This window comes from Equus quagga, chromosome 8 (genome assembly GCF_021613505.1).
Source record: "Equus quagga isolate Etosha38 chromosome 8, UCLA_HA_Equagga_1.0, whole genome shotgun sequence".
Classification (NCBI taxonomy): domain Eukaryota; kingdom Metazoa; phylum Chordata; class Mammalia; order Perissodactyla; family Equidae; genus Equus; species Equus quagga.
The window spans coordinates 9,501,153-9,523,129 of NC_060274.1; the positions used below are offsets into that span (position 1 = coordinate 9,501,153).

A 21,977-nucleotide genomic window follows, 5' to 3' on the forward strand; every position below is an offset into this window, starting at 1 on the left:
CTTTCGCAGTCCACACACTACTAAAAAGCCGTGGGGAAATCGAATGGGGACGGAGGGAAGAGAATCACTCTTTCCATCAGTTTAGGTTAAACCTCACTTTAAAGTAGTGTCGCCACGAGCCACTAGGCAGGAGCTCTATTCCATAGGTCCCTTAACCCACTCACAGTTCACTCACCATTGAGGGTCTCCAGCATAAGAAGGGACCACTGAGGGGTTACTGTAGTGAGTTTGTGGGTTAAAAAATAATAATGAATGAGTACAAGAGCTTGTATGAGAGTGATTTCCACGTTCTCTTTTCGTTGTGTTGAGGACAATGGCTTTCAAGTCTTTCCAGGGACTCGAAAACCTACACAGCACCTGTAAGTACTCCCTTAAAGGACCAGGTGCAGGCTCACCGAAGGAGGTGAGATTAGCTGGGGGAAGAGGGGACTGTCAGCTGAGTCCCAAAGCCAGCACTTAAAGGGCCAACAGAGGGAAACACGTTTTTTTTTTTTTTTGTCTTTTGAGGAAGATTAGCCCTGAGCTAACATCTGCTGCCAATCCTCTTTTTGCTGAGGAAGACTGGCCCTGAGCTACCATCTATGTCCATCTTCCTCTACTTTATATGTGGGATGCCTGCCACAGCATGGCTTGACAAGCGGTGTGTAGGTCCGCACCCAGGATCTGCACTGGTGAACCCCAGGCCACCAAAGCAGAACGTGCGAACTTAACCGCTGCACCACCAGGCTGGCCCCAAAATGCATTCTTATAGTGAATAAGAAACTCCTTGCAAACAATAAATTGTGACTGTCTTTATTTCGGTTTTGTTAAGTTTGATTTTTTTTTCTATCAAAGAATGGGCCTCATCCATGTTGTAGGCATTTCCACCATGTCAAACATCAGTAAATTACTTTTCACTTACAAAACTGCGGTATGAACATCACATTTTTAGCTGAGAAAGCAAAGAGTTAGACTGCTTTTTAAAAGTCTCCTATATAAATCATTTCCTATCTTACAGCACAAGCCCAAGAAAAGCTTCAGGATGAACACCCATCCCCCCTGATGCCACAGAGGACCTCCTGTAAAGCCAGGGGTTGATCCAAGGCTCAGACAAATTACCTACTGTAACCTGACAAGAACCTTCTACAAAGTAAGAAAAGAAGCCGTGTGATAATGGCACTGTGGTTATGGAAAGAAACGCCACATTTTGAAGAGATTTATCCTGAAGGATGTCTGGGTGAAAGGACACGCCATCGGGGATTTGCTTTAAATACAGCAAAGAAGAAACATGAAGAGATAAAAAAAGCAAATGTGGAGATATGTATGGGTTCTTCTATTTATTTTTGCTATGTTACTCAATTTTTTTATAATTAGCAAATTATAAAAAGAGGAGTTAGCAAATCTCCTTGAGTTCTACTTTAGTACTTATATTTAAAATGTAAATAATTAATTATTCTTTTCAATTGACTAATGTATTAAAACTTTAAGTGCATATGAGTATCTATGACAGTTGGTTTTTCATCAATATCTCTGAAAAGATACTGTATAGTAATGACTTAAAAATTTAAAAAAATTATTTGAACTAAATGAATTAAAAATCCTGGGGCCAGCCCTGTGGCTGAGTGGTTAAGTTCGTGCATTCTGCTTCCGTGGCCCAAGGCTTTGCCGGTTCGAATCCTGGGCGCGGACATAGCACCACTCGTCAGGCCACATTGAGGCGGCGTCCCCCATGCCACAACTAGAAGGACCCACAACTAAAATATACAACTATGTACTGGGGGGCTTTGGGAGAAAAAGGACAAATAGAACCTTTAAAAGTCCTGCGCTGAAATATCCCCACTAACAATCCTGCTACACTAACTACTCAAGTCCTGACCACTCCACTCCAAATGGGAAATTAAGGACATATTTTTTGCAAACTATGTCCATAAAAACGGCTTTCATTTCACAGATGTCACAGAGGCACAATGGGTACTTTGAGTGATTTTTCTTGTTGTTGTCCCCACCACGACACCAACAGGTCTAAAGGTGTATCAACACTGGTGACTCAGGATCAGCGATCACACCAGCAGACACCAGACATCAGATGAGGAGGGAGAAAATCAGATCACATTTTGTGAAAAAGCTCCTCTCACTTGGTGAGAAGAGGCTTGGGACCTACCCTTTGTAGCCAAAAACAGTGAGAATAAACCTCCCCTCTTTCTAGGTTAAAAAACATAAAACAAGAAAATACAAGTATGGAGGCTATAAAGAGATGTCACCCCACTTACGTCTGCATGTGCCAAGACATGAAAAAAAGCAACAGTTACTTAGTATGTGCCAATCCAGACTATTCCTACCTTATTCAAAATTATGGTTTAAGGCGCCTAAGAAAATATTAGGTCTATTCAGGGCCAGCCCCAGTGACCTAGTGGTTAAGTTTGGTGCACTCCACTTTGGCAGCCCACGTTGGAGTGCCCGGGCACAGACCTTCAGCATTCATCAGTGGCCATGCTGTGGTGGTGGCTCACATACAAAATAGAGGAAGACTGGCAATAGATGTTAGCTCAGGGTCAATCTTTCCCAGCAAAACAGAGGAAGATTGGCTGGCAACAGATGTTAGCTCAGGGTCAACCTTCCTCAAGAAAAAAAAAAAAAAAGGTCTACTTAAGTATTTAAGACCTTCTCTTTCAAAAACTAGTGTTAGTATTTATAAACAAACATTAGCTCTACTCACGGAAAACTAAAGTGTGGACATTTAGCAAAAAGAGGTATTAGGTGAAGAAATCTTTTTTTCTGCACCAAACAACTACATTCTAAACAAGGGCAATTTCTACAGAATATTCTTTTAAACAGAGAAGATACTCTTATGGGGCTATTTAAAATATAATTATAATTACAAAAACTCAATTCACCTATATTTTAAATCGACTATATAAAGTGAAGTATACCTGTACTTCATTAGGACTATTAACTTCTGTAGCAAATGTTTAAATATTCCAACTACATGACAAATATTTTTTTCCTAACAGTACATTCCAAAGGAGAAACCACTGGTTATTTATTATAATTGAAGGTCAAGCATAATATATATCTACTGAAATGGTTTTTACTTGTAGGATTGCAACTATAAATAGTTTCTAGAAGAAAATCAGCTTTTACAGCTCTGCTTTGCTCTGCTCTATTGTATAGGTCTGTACTCCTGATACAGCTTCTAAGTTCGCCATCATCATACGACATCCTCTACTGCACAATTTAATCACAGTTTGTATCTTTCATCGCCTGCATAAACTCTACGGACTAGTTAATTATCAGCACTTCCAAAATTTATGAAGAACAAGCATTTGCCTTTATGATTTTTTTCTAAATACTGACTCGTGTCCTCATTAAAGGAAATGAGCCTTAAAGTCTCCTTCTTGTGGCTCTAAACTTCCTAACCGTAATTCTAGACGTTCATCATGAATATACGTCACAGACACACTGGGTAAAGAGGAAAATTGCAGAATATTTACACAGAAAAGTCTGTTGGCTCATAATACAGATTCTCATTACTGTAGAGTAGAGCAGAGATGGAGAGAGGGAAAGAGAGGGCCAGCTTTGACATAGGAAGAAAGATGAAAAAACATCTTAGGCCGGGCGTTCTGTGAGGACGCCATCATCCCATCCTGCTGTCTCAGGCAGTAGCACAGGGACGCCGTGCCAGGAAACAGGGACATGTAATCTTGCAAAGTCTCTTCTCCGAGGAAATCTCACGGATTTTCTTGGTAGGGTATCCTAATATCTAATAATTCTCACTAAGGTGGATTTCCATACCATGGATGAAGATTAAACCAACAGTGATTCACATTTAGAAACCATTGTTGGATTTGTGTACAAAGAAGAATCCAGATACTGCGACCCCCATTTGAGCTGCTTTCTAAAGGAGGGATAACTACTTAGCCTAAAAAATGAAAAAACAACAAATACCTAAATCCAGCCAGCCTCAACTAATGAAAGCCTCCACACCAGTACTGGCAGATGCAAAAACCCAAAAATTAAGTAGCAAAGGAAGTTGGGAACCGGACGATGTAAGGCCTCGTATGTTAAGAGTTTATCTTGGAGACCTTCCCTCAAAAGAAAATCTAAGACACAATCCCAGTGTCACATCTGAAACAGACAGAAGTGGAGCTGCCCTGGGAGCTGGCCTGGGCGTTCTTGGCCCCCTCCTCCCTGAACCCCACTCCATCCCCCGCCCCAGGAAGGCAGCGCCATAAAACTCCATGCCGAACACAGTTTGCAAGCCTCTGCTGTTGGCAAAGGGAACTCTCTGAATAACTTCCAAGATGCGAAGAGCCACTCACTCCCTCACTGGACAGGAGCCAAGAAAGAGGGAGCCTGGTGCGCCAGAAGCAGCCACTGAACACGGCAGAAGGCGCCAGCCAGGGAATGGCATTGAAGAGGAGAGATGGGAAGAAAGTGCGAGTCACCAAACTAACCAGCCCTGCTCCAGAATTCTAGGTAGGTGAAATCATGAATACTTTCATTTAAGCTAGTCTGAGCATAATCATCTTTAACTTTCAAATATAAATACTCCCTGATACGAAGATATTTAGGCAGTGGAATCAACAGGACTTGGTGACTAAGTGGAGGGGGAAGATAAGGAAGAGGGAAAGTCAAGTATAATTCCCAGTTTTTGGCATAAGTGATCTGCAATAGAGGAGGCGGCCAGGGACGAAGACCGACAAGGGAAGTTTAGACCACGTGGGATCTAAGCAGGTCTGGGTTGATGGTCTCTGGGCAGCCAGCACTCGGTGTGAAGGACTAGAGGGAGGGATGAGCACAGCCCAGAGCCTGGGGAGTCCATGATGCACAGGTGGGAGCTGATATGCTGTGGAAGAAACCACCCCAAGATTCTGGCAAGAGCCAGAGAGAAGATGCTCCAAGGGCTCCGAGGGCCCGGGGAGAGAGACAGGTCAGCCTGAGTACAAACTGGGGTGAATGGTAAGGAAGGCCAAGTGGCAAGGACTGAAGTCCATGGAGGGGACCACCGACTTGGAGCGGAAGCTGCAGATGCCTGGAGGAAACACATCAAAGTTTAATCCGGGGCCGTACTGTGTGTGAGAATGGGGATCGCTAACCTCCCTCATGCACACATGGCTTCAGTGCCTTGTGATCCCCTCAAAATGAAGCCAAAATGGTTCATGCACCCAACTATGTGTGTGCCACGTCGCAGGAGCTATGGTAGAGAAGGGAGCCAGCTACCAGCCTGAGAAGCAGCACTCCTGTTCCCCTGCAGAGGAAAGTTCCTGGGAGCCCCCTTCTTGGCTTCTCCCCGGAAGTGGGGGACCAGGGAGAGTCTTCTTCCTGTACTGGTGCGGGCGGCTCTTTTGCTGAGAACAGTAACCACGAAGTCCTCCTTGAACCGGACCCATACAGATGTGAGTCTGAGGCTTTTTCCTTGTGTCCTGTCCTCCGTGGACAGCTACCAGCTGCTCATGGTCCCCCCAGAAGAGCCGGGCTCCTGCTTAGACACACACGGAGCATGTGCTGGCATCTCTCCCTTCCCTGACGGAAACGCACCTCCAGTTCTCAACAGCCTTCTCCAGCTGAAATGCTGTCAGAGTGAACTGACACCACGCTAAGACGCAAAGCACGCTGGACGGCTATTTGTGAACGTGTATGTCTCAAAGCGCTTTCCTCCATCGGGAGGCCCGGTACTCTCTCTCCCAGGCCTGGGGAACGCGGAGGGAACCCAGCCTTCTCTTCCTGCACCGCGTGCTGGGGTGCTGGGCGTTTCCGAGGAATCGCAAAGCCTCCTGCTGCATTACCCTTGATCAACTCAGGACCCACAGATAGTTTTTTCCAGTCATATTTATATTTATTTCTTTGACATCTTCTACTTACATAATTTTATATAATTTGGTCTTCCTCCCAAGCCTTACAAACATTGTTCTATTTATAAATAAATGCCAAGTTTATCAAGCTGAGTTTATATCACTGTCTCTTCTGTGAATTTTCCACTCTTCAGAGTATTTTTCATGAGGCTGTTATGGCCTGAATGTTTGTGTTCCCCTCAACATTCCCGTGTTGAAGCGCTAACCCCTCCTGGGACTGTATTTGGAGACAGGGCCTGTAGAGAGGTGATTAAAGTTGAATAAGGCCATAAGGGTAGGGCCCTAAACCAGTAGGATTGGTGTCCTCATGTGAAGGGGAAGAGACACTTGGGACGAGGGCAGAGAGGAGAGGACACGTGAGGACACAGCAAGAAGTGGCCTCAAGAGAAACCGAAGCTGCCAACACCTGATCGTGAACTTCCAGCCTCCAAAACTGGCAGAAATAAACGTCTGTTGTTCAAGCCCCCCTACTTATTTAAGAACTAAGCAAGATTCCGTGGCGGCAACCTGAGCAGACCAGGTCCGAGTCCTCATCTACTCTACACCCTCCAGGGAGGATCAGAGTCCCTTCTCGCAATTTAACGGAAGACACATTTCAGCCCGAAATGAAACACATCACTTGAAAAAATGAGCCATAAGTGTAGATGGAATTAAAAACATGCCATGAAAAATAATTTTGCTTTACAAAGTTCCATCAAACTCAGCAACCCTGAGAGTTGGATAACATGATATCATATACCTTTTAATGCGGTTCAGTAAGAATGATATGATGTCGCCTATAAAACACTCTTTACCCAAACTGTTTAATCCAACTCTAATCTAGACCTAATTTCCAGCGCAGAGGAAATACAGGGGCTGGGAGAAAAAGTTCAATGATGCTCTGTGTGAACAGTCACAGATCCAGAGCAGGCAACACTCTGCAAGGTAACCACACTGAGCTCGTCAGAAAGGCAGCATCATTAAAACAAGAAAAAGAGGAAAATGTTCTAGACTAAAAACATAACGACCAATTGCTGTACAGGAGCTAAATTGGATCCTGGTTCCAAATATCAAAAGAAAGAAAAAAAAGTGTATAAAACATGTTCCTGTAACAATTAAGGAAATATAAAGACAGCCTGGATACCAGATACCATCACTGCTCACTTCTTAGTTGGGATAATGGAGGAGAATGACCTTCTTCTTAGGACATGCATCTTGAAACATCTAGAAGTGATGCGCCATGATGTCTACAACTTACTTTCAAAAATACTTCTACCAAAAAATGTGTGCGTGGAGAGAGAGGGAGGGAGGGAGCCAGGCAGGGGAAGAGGGAGAGAGAGCTCCCAAATATGGCAAAACGTTAGCTGCCAAATTTAAGGAGGGTAAATTCTTTCAACTTTTCTGTAACATTTGAATGTGTGCATAACAGAAAGTTGGGGACAATTACCCCAAATGTCACCTCTAAACTATCTAGATCAGGATTTGAAGGGGGAGAATCTATGGAGGGAGCCTACGAGCTCCCAAAATTCCATGCAAAGTGATATATGTAACCATGTATGTACTGTGCACATTTTTCCAGGGAAAGGCTTCCCAATTTCCATCGGACACTCAAAGTAGTTTATAATCCCCCAAAGGGTACATAAATCAGCACTCTAGAATGAAGAAAACATATGACAGAAAAATAGCGAGACTGCAAACTCACTGCTTGTAAGACAGTACTGCTTCTATTTTTAAAAGTTCACAGGAAGCAGCCTGAAAGCCCATTATGATCAGAACTGTCTCTGGAGGTGGAGGCGGTTTCGTCCCGGAGGCTGTTTGACTCTGCATCAAGGGCGGGGGCCTCCCGGGAGACGGGAAGGATGCAGTTGGCCTCCTGCCGTCCACACCGATGCTGCACACATCGACTCCCAGAGTAAGAGCCGGGGCACGGTATTACAAACATCAGGCTGTCTTCACATGCTTTTCTCATTAATAACTTTCAAACCAAGCACGAGATAAGAAAGAGTGACAGAGATGGAGGAAGGAACATTATCTCTCCATGTCTCCGTTCAAACACGACCGACGGAGCATCCCATACATCTCTTCTCTGCGTTAAACCCTGCCAAGGAGCCTCACTGCTTCAGTTAGGCTGCAACCTTTTGCCAAGGCAGTGGAGCGCTTTCCTTGACCAAAATCCTACCCATTAGCCCTAAATACAGAACTCAGGCAGGTGCCACATTTTACTCACTGTATCCCCAGCATCTCTAGGTCCCATGCCTGTCACACTTCAGGTGTGCTGTCTGCTGGGGACATTGGCTGGCAAAGCTCATCAGGGGGACGGTGACATGAGCCTACGGGTTCCATCATGCTAGGCGAGGGGAGAATGTGAAGGCAAGACTTCCAGGTACGAGTTCTTAAGTGCTTTCACATCTGTTCCCTCATTTGATCATCAAAAAGCCCTGGGGATGAGGCAGGAAATAATTCACACCCCTTGTCACAGAGGAGGAAACTGATGCAGAGAGAGGTTAAATGCCTGAGCAAGGTCACTGAAGGGCCTGCGGCACGCTTCTCTGAGCAGACTCTAGGGGCAGTAAAAACCGACAAAAACAAAGCGCTCTCCTAAGCCAACCTAAGTGATTCATACAGACACCCGCACACGCTACTGGCTAACGAGAGACCTGAGGCGGAGGGCGAGGGAAGCCATTCGGAGCGGAGACGATCTTTCTGTAATTCTCATAATACTAATTTTGAGAAGAAAGATATAAGATACTGGCCATTCGTACTTGAAAAAATTGGAAACATAAAATAAATAGTGACTAGAAGAAAGCAATTCAGTAAAAAAAAAGGTTCAAAAATAAAAGTTACAGTTTCATATTATATCGCCTGCTTTTACCAATATTAAACCGAAATCTCTGGTATGAAATGTTCTGGCATTTTATAGATTTTGCCGTACTTGGAAAACACAAGATTACATTTATAAAGGTTTTAACTAGTCAATCCTTATATTTAAAAAATGAATTATCAATATATAATTTTACCAGGTTATTAAGTATCATTTTATGATGAAAGTAAAACAGGCACATTAAAGAAAATTTTGAAATTATGTTTTAGAAATGACCCAGAGGCTCAGCACCATAAAGGCAGCCTGCCAGTGGGGTTCTGGTTCAATAAAAGCAGCCTGCCGGTGGGGTTCTGGTTCATCTCCTCCCAGTTCTTTTACGACGTGGACGGGTTTCTTTTGGGTGCTGGAGGATGCGGTAATCACACCACAAATGCCATTTCGTATCCTGATTTTTTCCTTAACGTAAGGGCTCTTCCAGATTATCCCATCACCTTCATAACCACCATGTGTGACTTACTGAGTGACTATGTAATCCTCTAAGTGGTTACACCGCAGTTTACTTAACCATTCTCCTATTTTCAGCCAAGTAGGCTGTTGCCAAATTTTTACTATCATAAATAATGCTTTAATGACTACAACTTTTATTTTCTTCTGTTTCTTTTAGAGAAATTCCTAAAGAACATTACCAGGTCAAAGTGGATGATAATTTGTAAGACTTCTGACATACTCTGCCAAATTGCGTTCCCAGAGGTCTAATAATACACACTATTACCAGCCATGAAGGAGACTGTTTATTTGACTGAACTCTTATCAATAGTCAGTAAATCACCTGTCTCATTTTATTGCTATTTTTTGCTAAAAAGTGAAAATATACCTTCACTATGCTATTGTGCATTTTCCCCTGGGAATGCATACTTTTCCTCCCTGTGATTATTGACTAGTTGAACTTCTTCTGTGAATTATTTATGTCTCTTATCCAATTCTCAATTGCCATTTATGTAGATTTAAAAGTAAATTTGTATGAATTATTTTCTAGAATTAAAATATTAACTCAGCGTTTACCATATTGGTGGAAACTATTATTTCTCCAATCTTTGGTTTATTTAAAACTTTTGTTTTGATTTTTACCTGGACACGTTCACTGTTCTTTGTGATTCTTTAAGAGGCTGTGGAGCCAGCTGCCCCTCCCCCACCCTTCTTCCCAGTGATAGTATTTCACTCACTTCCTCCTCAGCCCACACAGGTCTAACACTCCACACCCACATTCAGGAGGCTTTACCTGTTGGTCATCAGGAGTCCATATGCCACACGTGATCTGACTTTCCAAGTTGATCTCAGAGGACCAATGTCTTTGTCCACTGACAGAACCGACCAGGACAAACCCATCGCGATACGAAATGAGCGCTTGAGTCCCATCGTGGCTCCACGTGAAGTCACTCACCTTTGAGAGACACAGACAAAAGGGGTCAATCTGTCATCTGAAAGGGAAAGCAACTTTATCAAAGACTAGGTAGGGTCATTAACTTATGAACCTTTGGCTGAGATCGAGATGGCCTTGGAGAAAATAATATATATAAAAATATAATTATACAGATAACGTATTATAAAATATATATAACATATATGCATTATAATAATAATAGATACTATAAAAGACATTACTGAAAAGCTTGTGTCAGTGTGGCGCCAAGTGCCTCACACATGTCAATTGATTAAGCCTGGTCTGGGGGAGGTATTATCATGCCCATTTTACAGGGAAAACAGACACGGGGCACACGTAGCTTATCCACGGTCACACACAGCTGGGGAGCGGCAGAGCCAGTGACCCAGGTTGTGCGGCTCCTGCGCCCTTGCTTTCAGCCCCTGTTCCAGGCCTCCCGCTTACCGGCGAACAACAGACTGTCCATTAGTGTCTCTTAGTCACTTATCAAAATAGTAAGGCTCTCAGTTTCTGATTACACACCTTTCTCAGTCTTGTTAACAAGATTCCCTCAATCAAAATGGAAAACAAATTTTAACTGGAAAACATTACTTATACTCGGGTGTTGAGTTTTATCAAATGCATTTATTCAAATCACCACATATTCTTTCTCTTTGAACCTAGGATTGCAGTGAGCTACTTCCATAGGTTCCCAGTGTTGCACTATCCTCGCACACCTAGAAGCCCAGCTTGGAGGTGAAGCACTACCTTCTATACACACAGTTGAAGTTGACTTGCTAATATGTTTAGAATTTCTACATCTTGACCGAATTCATGAATGAAACTTGTGATTTCCTTCTTTGTAATGTCTTTGTCTGGACTTACCAGGGTTTTACAGTGACCTCTCAAAACGAGTCGAAGAGCGGTCCCTCTTTTCCCACTGCCTGGAAGAATCTATATAAACTGGGATGACCTGTTGCTGAAAAGTTCGGTACAACATGCCTGTAAAACCGTCTGGCTCTGTATTTTTTTTGTGGGAAGATTTTTAACCATTGCTTCAATTTATTTAACAGTTTTAATACCAGTCAAGCTTTGAAGTTTTTTATTTCTTCCTGAGTCAGTTCTATTAAATTATTTCTTTTTAGGAATTTGTCCATTTCACATAAGTTTCCAAAATTGTTGGGCAAGTAGTTGCTGGTAGTATTTATTAGTCTTTAAAAATCAACTTTATTGAGGTACGATTTACATACAATAAAATAAAGTTCTCCTTGGCAGTCAACCCTACCATCATCCTTGGTTGGAGGCAACGAGTGGTCTAATTTCTCTCACTAGTTGCTTATTCTAGAATTTCACGTGAATGGAACCACATAGTGTGTTCATTTTTGTGTATGGCTGCTTTTACTCAGTATAACGGTTTTGAGAGTATTCTGAATGCTTGTGTGCAGCTGTAGCTCATTCCTTTTTATAGATGAGTAATACTGCATTGTATAAATAGAGCAATATTTATTTACCTACCCAAATTGCTGGGCATTTGGGTTGTTTCCAGTATTTGGCTACTAGAAAAGTGTTATAGACATTCATGTGCAAGACTTTTTGTAAGCACATGGTTTCATTTCTCTTGAGTGAATGCCTGGAGCAGAATTAATTGCTGGGTCATAGGGTAAGTATATGTTTACCTGCATAAGAAATTACCAAACTCTTTTCCAGAGTGGTTATGCCATCTTATACTCCCATCAGCAGCGTATGAGGTATAGTAGGGCCACACCTCACCAACACTTGGTGTTGTCAAGTGATCATTTCACATTTTTATTTTAGCTACTTTAGCAGATATACAGTGGTATGACATTGTGCTTTTCATTTGCATTTCCCCAACGACTAATATGTGGAGCATCATTTCATGTGCTTATCGATCATCTACACATCATCTTTGGAGACATGTCTGTTCAAATCCCTTGCCATATACATCTATTCACATATCCATTCATATTCATTTATTATATACCTATACATAATATAGATGTATATATATACACCCATATATAATTGACATATATGAATTTTTGACCTTCTTATTGTATTGTAAAAATTCTAGATACTATCCTTTATCAGATATGTGTGCTGCAAATAATTTCTCCCACTCTGTGGCTTGTCTTTTCATTTCCTTAATGGTATCTTTCAAAGAGTAAAAATTTTAAATTTTGATGAAGTCTAATATTAATTTTTTTTCTTTCATGGTTTGTACTTTTTCTGTCCAATCTAAAGAATCTTTACCTAACCCAAGGGTGCAAACCCAAGGTTTCCAGAAGTTTAGCTTTTATATTTATGCCTATGATTCATTTAGAGTTAATTTTTGTGCAGGGTGTAAGGTAAGAATCAAGGTTCTTCTTTTAATTTTTTAAAAATAAAAATTGATATTCACTTTTTCCAGCACCATCTCTCAAAAAGAGTACTCTCTGGATGTTAACTAGACTTAGTGTGGTAATCATTTCGCAATATATAAAAATATCAAACTGTTATGTTGTACACCTGAAACTAATTAATGCTTTATGCCAACTATATCTCAATATTAAAAAAAGGACTATTCTTTGTCCCCATTGAATTATCTAGGTATCTTTTAATAACCATTCATTACCTTGTAATTTCTACTTTATAGTTATGCCCAACTTTTCATTCATAAAATTGTTTTAGGTTGCTTACACTTGGAAATGTTCAACTTTAAAACTTGTGACATTACTAGATATATCACATTTCAGATAATAATAAAATAAAAGAACAAATACCAAAGGACATGAACTTTTTGCTGTTCTCCCAGCAGGGGCTGGGTTTATGCTGAGCGATCGGCATGTCCCCATCACGACAATGGCATGGCGCTGTCTCATGGAGCTATCCTGGGGTAGCCCTCAAACAGCTGGTCCGAGGTCACCGCAAGGAGCTGTTTGCTTAGGTAAACTCAGAACTGTGGTTTCACTGACTTTATGTTTCAACCAATTACACTCTCCAGTTTTTCTTCAGAACTCAAAACACTTTTTAGAGATGACACAATTCTACAATAAAATTTAAAAGTCCTTTCATTTTGCAAAGATAACGTTACTTATTTACATGCATTTTAACTCATTTATCTTGGAAACTATTTGTATTAAAAGGAAAAACATCTTAGGAGAAGGCTAAACCATACAACCAGTGAGGAGAAGCTTCTCTGGGACTCCACCAATCTTACAGTCACAAAAAATGATAACAGAGGATTTTGACATGAACTAATTGGGTTTATTAAATTAGGTCAGCATAGAGTGACAAGACTGCATCACAACTGGAAAAACAGAAACAGGGGAACAGACGATGCAAGCTGTAAGGAGGATCAGCAAAGAGCCCCTTATGGCTGTCTCGCCCAGCAGAGGCTGCAGGGCTCCTGCTTCACTGGGAGCGTCCGCGCACACGGGGTAACTGTGGCTGAGCAGCAGCCTGGAGGCCCACTGCCCGGGAAGCTTCCCATCAGACTATGGAACGTCAGCCCGTGCCGGGCACAGCCGTCCCTGGTGATTACCGTAAAGTAACGCATGCGCCGTTCCAGACGCATAATCATTTCCTGAAAAAGAAATTGTTAAAGCATCACTTAGCTTTTGCCAAATGCTTGATTACTCTGCGACATGAAAGGCATGCTACATCACAAGGATTACCTGTCATTTCTTCTAAAGAGTGTGATTTTTCTCTGAGCAGATTTCAAGGATGCTCCTCCTCCAAGCCACGAACTGCCCCTCCTCCCACCAGATACCGTTTCAGGTGCACAGAGCCACCACTCCTAGGACGAGCGACCCCTCACCAGTACCTGATGCTGTTTTACTCAGGAGGATCTGACTCCAACACAATTAAAAGCAACCAAACCTCCCCAAAATGCAAGCATTTAATGATGACAACTGCTGGGTGGGTTCTGAGGTTTGCAGAGTAATTGCTCCAAACAGCAAAATTATAGGAAAACCTGGATCAGATCACAAGATACAGCGATTACTTTGGCTCACCCTGCCAGGCACAGGCATTCGTGAGATTCCAGGTGCTTCCAGATGTCCTACAGTCCATGTAAGCTCATTCACTTCCAGGTCTGAATTCATCTTCCCTTTCTTGTTTCTAACATGCTTTTTTGTGCCAACTCTCATTGAAAAGAAAAGCTGAGGGACAGGGCGGTGGTGGAGACCACACAGTTGTTACACGGAGGTGACAGAAGGTTTCCTCCTCAGAGAGGCTGCTGCCAGGGGAAAAGGGTGTGGTGGCAGCTCCTCTTGGCTGTGGGGCTGGGCCCTCTGAAGGTGATGAAGTCTTAGCTCTTTAGGATACACCACGAGCACATGCATTTCGGCTCAAAGAGAAAACAGTGTCTCATCTGGGAATAAGACAGTGTGGTAGAGCATTTTGGACTCAAACCTGGCTCCAGATTCTGGCTCTACCACCTAGGACTTCCTTGGGCAAGTTACTCAACCTTCCTGACCTGGGTTTTGTCTTTCATTAACTGGGAATAACAACATCTTCCAAACAGGGCTGCTGGGGAGACAAGAGAAGACACACGAAAAAGCCAAGCACTGAGTGAGCTTCTGTCCTAGCTCCCGTCACTGTCTTTCTCCGAGCAATGCTTTCAAGATCTCCCGCTGCCCAAAGTCTGAAGACACGTCTCACCCGATCCCTGGGCCTCCCCGGGCAAGAAGGCCACACTCTGCGGACGGGAGAATCAGGGCACTTTGGCGACCTTTATGGGTGAATGCAGAGAAGTCTCCACTGGAGCTGCTGCCTCGAAGCCTGAAGCTGTTCTTTGGGGATGACATTATGGCTACTACTCAAGGGCACGTATGCTCCGCGGTCGGGGCTCTGAGGCAGCAGTACCTCATAATACCACAGGCACTCTAAGAACACGCGGCAACAGCTATCGTGTGCACTCTCCAGATTTAATTTTATTTAATCCTCCGAGTGACCCTCGGAGGCAGGGACCATGAGAGTCCCTATGTTAGGGATGAGGAAGTGGAGGCACAGAGAAGTCACACATCTCCTACCAAGAGTCACGGAGTGAGACTCCTGGCCTGTGTGGTTGACTCCAGCGCCATGCTTGTGACCACAACGTCCATCCTCCAAGAACCAGGAACTTCTCAGGGCCGTGGAGACTTCCACGTCTGCGGCTCTGTGACCAGGAGGCTGGTGAGCAGGCTCTTCCTCTGCCTTTTCTGCTCCACGGAGGTACAGGGAAACCGTGAGGCCGTGCAGTCAGTCAGAATTATTACATTTATGCTACCAGACCAACGAGCTCACAAAAAAGAACGTTCTGTTTTCAACCAGAGGTAGGTCTGTCTTCTGTGATGACATCTAACAAAGACCCTCAGCCTAGCAGTAACTGCTAATAATGGTTCAGTCGCCGATTTAAATGGATTCGGCTGCCAAGAAACCAAGAGAAGACTGAGACTCCAAAGGGCAGCAAGGAAAGAATTGGGAAAGCTCATCAAGTGTAAGGAAGTGTCTTAGAGACCAAGGCCAAGATGACCCACACCCTCGTGTTCCCAATGACTACGCACGGGCAAGAAAGCCAGACGGTGAAGAAGGCTGACAGGAAAATAATTGATTCATTTCAAGTATGACGTTGGAGGAGAGCTCCACAGACGCCCTGGACTACCAGAGGGACGAACAGGTGGGTCCTAGAGCAAACGAAGCCTGAACTATTGCTGGAGGCAAAAGTGATACAACTGAGGCTGTCCTAATTTGGGCTCATCAGGAGAAGGTAGGATTCTTAGGAAAAGACAATAATGCTGGGAAAAGCAGAAGGCAACAGGAAAAGAGGAAGAGCAAATAGGAGATAGACTGACTCCATAAGGAAGCCACGGGCCCAGTCTACAGGAGCGGAGTGAGCTGCTGAGGACAGGACATTGTGAACATCACTCACTCATTCACAGGGACGCCAGGAGTCAGAGCCGACTCGATGGCAGGTAACAATTATCTTCATTCCTTGTAATTTTATGTCACTTCACTGGTTTGCATCTTTCAAACTTGGGAAGCTTACAGCTTATTTAAGAAACAGATGGGAGAAAAGAGGATGAGATCCATTTCCTTAGAAATGCATAGAAAGGCAGGCACAGGGAAACCATCGCTGGGGAGTGAAAACAGGCTAAGAAACCCCTCAGCAATAAAGGTCCCCTGAGGACTCGGTTCTGAAGGCAGAGTTCTGTCAAATCCCCGGCATGGGACATATGTCCTTAAACATGTGAGAAGAGGAGGTCCCTGCAGCCCGTCCTCACCTGGGAGGAGAGCGAGAGCAGCACCACAAGCCAGAAGAATCCGCAGAGCAGTTTCAAAAACAGCCCAGCTCAGCAGGGAGCCCCCAGAGCAGGCGTCTTCCTCAGAGCGAAGACAAATCCTTCAGAAAGGAAGAGCTGAGGGTGACAACAGGTGGCCACGCTAATTGAAACCTGATAGAAGAGAGTGTTAAAAACTCAGCTTGGTGAGCGGGTTGTGAGAAACAGCCATGTGGGGCTGGCTCCCTGTGACAGAACTATGAGGATTACACATGGGGAAAACACCTCTCAAACGGGAGCAAAGAGTGACATGACAGAGGCACTTGAGGGGATCCGAACCGAGCATGTCACCACAACACTGAATGGCAGAAAAATGATTTCACAGATTTAATTAAAGCTTAAAACTTGGCGAGCTCACACAACAGCGGCACGGTTGAAGAGAAAGAAGTAGGATCTTTCTCTAGCTGTGTTCGCTTCTAGTCTACCTATGTCTGGGGAGAGCGTTCACCTGCCCTGGAAATGGGGTCTGCATTCTCTCTCCAGCAATCTCGCGCTGGAAGGGGTTCCGGCCCACTCACCTGAGCCCCTCGGTCGTTGACCAGCTCCACAGACCACCTCCCTTCGTACTGAATCCACACAAATATGCCTCCGTCTGCGTCACACGTGGCCAGCTTCTGGTATGGCTCATTCCACCTCACCAGCACAACCTAGAAAGCAACCGGGAAGATGGTTACCACGGGGAAGGAACAGGGACAGGACCATGGCTACGAAGAGCTCAGCCCGCAGCACTCAAGAGACGGTGTGATCAAAGGAAACGACTGGGGGAGGACATGGGGATCAGAGGAGAGGACAGGGCACACCACACAGGGAACCAGACCCCCGTGACATGGCATCGTGACAAACAGCTCACACCTGAGCACACACAACACTTTGGCATGAAAACGCCCATCACTATGAAAACAGAGAGTGCCCAGAGTCTGTCTGGACCCAGCCCTGCCTCTCACAGGGCAAGGACCCCTCAGCCGACAGTCCTGTGTGGAGCGAAAACGACGTCCACAAAATCACTGTGTATTTGAATCAGTGTATTAATTATTTAGAACAGAAAGAGGAAAGCGTGGGGCCTATTTGACTTCGTTTTCCTCCCGAACTGAAATTTTCTCCACCTTTCCTGAACTATCTCATTTCTGAACAGTTCAGCCTCTAACTATGGCCAATCTGGAAAAAACGTGCAGTTGAAATATCTAAGTTGTTTAGGATTTATTACAGAAGAAATATGAAGAAATTACAAGCATCAGAGTTTGTGAGCATAAGAACTAGAACTGAAACTTGAAAAGTTCGGGAGCTGGACAAATCATTTTCATCTTTCTCACCTATCAGTCCCCCGTCTAAAAGGTGGACCCTCCAGTAGGTGGTTTGTGGAATCAGGTAAATACCCAGGCAGCCCTCACAGAGCCCAGGAACACCTGAAGGACAGGCCGCCATGAAGCGGTCCCGCAGCCCATGAGCCACAAACCAACAACCCGCATTTGCTGTCGTGAATGGTCCCCGAGCGTCGCCTGACTGGCCCATGTGGGACCGTGACGAGTGAATTCGCTCAGGCAGACATCCAGCTGGTACCTACTTGGTTCCTGCTGCGTGATCCTAAGTGACCAACAGGGCGCTAGAGAAGACGAGGCCCCGCTCTTGGGAAGCTGAAAGCGCAGCTGGGAGTCACAGCGTCCACGGACACCGGATATATACTGATGTGTGTCAGTCAAACGAGGACATCATTAACCAGCAAGGACACGCCTGCTATTCCTAAGAAAGATCTGAACCCCCTTCTCCTCCCAAGACATTGTGTCTAATAAACCAAACATGTGGCCCTGGTGTAAATGGGTGCCAACCTCTAACTTACATTCCCAAATAGCAAACAAGGCCAAGGACGGACTGTCCAGGACCTCTGCAATGCCCACCTGTGTCCAAAGCGCAGGCCGACACAGAGGCCCCATCACCTCTCAAAGCTGCATCACGGGCACACCTGATTTTAGGTCTTTAAGTCTCTTTTCAGGGCACTACAGAGCTAGGAGAGGTCCCCAACCTTGGTCTGCCACCCTTGGTGGGATCAGCACTTGTTGTAAGATACGTGATAAAATCCCCAAATTTTCCAAGAGGAAATTATTACCCACTTAAAATGTAAGGATACTGTGGCTCTGTTGTAAACCTCAGCAAAAATCCGAGAGAGCTGTGAGGTTGCAATCTTTTGAGACCTGGTGAGCACTAGACAAATCTAACCTAGCTGATGGCTCCCAGGGCAACGTCAGCTTCCACGCATGCGGCCACCTACCACTCCGGGCAGCCCCATCGAGCTCCATCCCTCTGCTGAGATGCCCGCCTCCCTGGTCCGGGCTCTGCACGCAGCACTTACACCATCCACTCCAACTATCGCTTTCCGTGCACGCCTCCCCACTGAGCTGTGGCGCGGGAGGAAAGGGACAAGGGCACGCTTGTCTTTCAATACCGACACATGATAATTTTGAATGTATTGTGCCAAACAGGAATATCCAATTAGAAGTTATGATCCTTATTCAATTACATCTTCGAACTATAAAAGGTTATTGGAAACTATTTCCGGTAGGTTATTTTCAACTCCCAAAGGCATTTTAACAACAGCCATACTGCCTGCCTGCCTATTATAAACTGTTAGGTGCCGAGGATACAGATTAACACATCTTTGTCCCCGTGGGGTTCAGCTCACTAAACGGACACAATGTAGGGCTCTCTATGCAATTACAGAGTTGTGAACACACACAGGAGGGCTCTCAACACAGATGGACAGAGGGAACAAATCCAGATTCATAAGTCTAGTTTTTAAAAATTCTCTACTTAAACTACTGATCTAATTTTTTTTTTTTTTGAGGAAGATTAGCCCTGAGCTAACATCTGCCGCCAATCCTCCTCTCTTTGCTGAGGAAGACTGGCCCTGAGCCAACATCCATGCCCATCTTCCTCTACTTTATATGTGGGACGCCTGCCACAGCATGGCTTGACAAGTGGTGCCTAGGTCCACACCCGGGATCCGAACCGGAGAATCTCGGGCTGCCGAAATGGAGCGTGCAAACTTAACCACAGTGCCACCGGGCCGGTCCCCGATCTAATTTTTAAAAATAGTAAAACCAACAACAACAAAAGTCTTTAAATGACAGTGAATGTGTCATAAAATTTAGAATTTCCAAATGGTCAATGAAAGCCAACATCATACATTTCTTTCAGAGCCAGCGATGCTTTGGCCTGAGCACTGCAACCCACAAACGTGCCCTCGGCTACCATTTGGTCCCTAAAGACACATCAGTCGTTTAAGCCTACAATCGCTAATGGATCTCAGAATGGCCACACAAGATAGAACATGACAAATAAGAACACGATATTCATGACTGATCAGTTTTTAAATTATTTCCTTAAGTTAACACAGTGCACACTCACCTACTGTGACCTTCCTTATAAAATGTATTTGATGACAAGGGGTCATTTCAGAGAAGAGAGGTTAGTTGCATTTTCTGTACTTCTGCCTTTTTCCTTTAATGTCCATTGCCATGGAGAGCTGCATGTTTAATTAACATCAACAACAAACCTCTCTTCTTCACCAAAACAGCCTGCCTAGTCACGGTATGACACAAACACAAAAGAGCAGAGGCAAAAAAATATTTTAAGGGCCAGCCTGGTGGCATAGTGGTCAAGTTCGCACACTCCGCTTTGACAACCCAGGGTTCGCAGGTTCGGATCCCACTTGCGGACCTACACAGCACTCATCAAGCCATGCTGTGGCAGCATTCCACATACAACATAGAGGAGGACTGGCACAGATGTTATTAGCTCAGTGACAATCTTCCTCAAGCAAAAAGAGGAAGATTGACAACAGATGCTAGCTCAGGGCCAATCTTCCTCACCAAAAAAATCACCCCCAAAACAAAAAAATTTTAAAGTTATTTCTAATGTTAAAGATTTCTTGGTCTTATGACCACACAGTAGCAGTTACTGGATAAACAAAAAGTTCACAGACTCAGTTTCATCTTTTTGTAACTCCTGATCAGTTGAGATGCAGGAGTAAACAGAAATGGAGTCCCCATTAATACACTTTGCTGTGAGTTCTCACCAGTATAACTAAACAGGTAGGTAAACTGAGAGAGAAGGAAATCTCTCCAATGATTCTTGGCTTAAAAATACAGTCAAACTGGCAATGTTGTTTCCCTGGGTTAGAATTCTCATTTCCTCTCTCGTCTACAATTCATAGCTGCCTGCCTTATCTCCCAAGCAGCTTATTTCCTGTTCTCCAAATCTTTCCAGTTATTTGGCAAGGTCAGGACATACCAGAGTGCTGAGGAATTACCAACCAGGGGGCCAGCTGGGTCCCCAGTCGCCCAAATCGCGTGGCAGGGTGCTAAGCATCTGCCCAGGATTCTAAGGCAGAGCTTTCCTTCCCTTTTCAAGGAAAATGGGGCTACCGTTTACTCAGGGCACCAAAGACCTTCAGCGTTTGGGGTGTCAGCTGAAAGGTGGTGGTGTTCCACTGAAAACGCAGAGGATAAGCTAAGTTTTGACCCAGGTCTTTGATTATGCCTGTCGCCCTCTCCAACGTAAGGCATTCTATCATTTTATAGTTACCATTATCAATAAATGTTTATTGCACACTATCAAAGGTAGAGAAACCTCCACTGAAGGGCAGGTCTGAGAGCCTATTTGGATTGTAATCTAATGCCCTAAATAAGTCGCTTCACTTCCTACACGTAGAACTACTTTTAGGCAGAACAAAACAAGTGTGAGTGAGCGACCCATCTCTAGGATGTTGATCTTCGGGGCAGGAACTCTTCAAATGGTGTTCGTAGATATAAGTCCAATTTAAACTTTATAGAAATATCCAGGAAACCATCGCAGTGAACAACCAGTATCACCAACGTTCAGAAATTTCCCTCAGCCTAAAAGGAATATTAATTTGAACGAATGCTAAATACAAACAGCTCAACTAATAAATCCCTGTAAATGATGCTTAGCACTCAGTTCTTATTCTGCAATTCACTAAATGAAACAGCAATAACTTCGATTGTACAAGAAAAATACAGTGAGCGCCAGTGTAATCTTAGATACTTTTAGTCATTTTCACAAAGAACCAAAAGCATCTTGAGATAGAGGCTGGAAGAAATCCAGTGCGAACAATGGTGTCCAGACTATGACCACCAGCACGAAGGCCCTGTGAAGTGTCACAGTGGGGCGTGTGGGCTCAAGGCCCGAGCCCGGCCTCACTACCACCAGCTGCGTGGCCATGGGCAACCTGCCGACCCACTTACTACCCCTTTCCAATGGGGGCAACAGCAGCACATGCTTCTAGAGTTGTTGTCAAAATATGATGAGAATGGACCTTAGAAGGGCGCCAGGTGCACAGCAGATGTTCAACCAATGAGAGCTCTGCAGTATTAATTTGTGAGCTAAAACTCCAGAACGTGAAGACCGGTTCAGCACAGCGTGACGTATATGGTTTCCTCTTCTTGAACAGAAGATGACTGATTTGAAACTTAGTCTCTCCTTCCAGACTCACCTCCTGCCACTTGCATTCCCCACCCAACTCCGTGCCTTAAAAATCAACACCACCACACAGCTCCTGCCACCTTTGGCCTGGAATAAACTTCTACCCCTTG

The 21,977-nt window shown here is 44.3% G+C and overlaps 1 protein-coding gene across 3 annotated transcripts in view; it reads right to left on the bottom strand.

The window, feature by feature from the left end:
- Positions 1-21,977, bottom strand: part of TULP4 (TUB like protein 4) — a 194,453-nt gene that overhangs the window by 65,819 nt on the left and 106,657 nt on the right. For all 3 annotated transcript variants that reach the window (XM_046669524.1, XM_046669523.1, XM_046669521.1), the window contains 2 exons: positions 16,890-17,018; positions 9,911-10,072 (listed from right to left, as the gene is read on the bottom strand). In XM_046669524.1, coding sequence (XP_046525480.1) covers positions 9,911-10,072; positions 16,890-17,018 — 291 coding nt within the window. The remainder of the gene's footprint in view (positions 1-9,910; positions 10,073-16,889; positions 17,019-21,977) is intronic.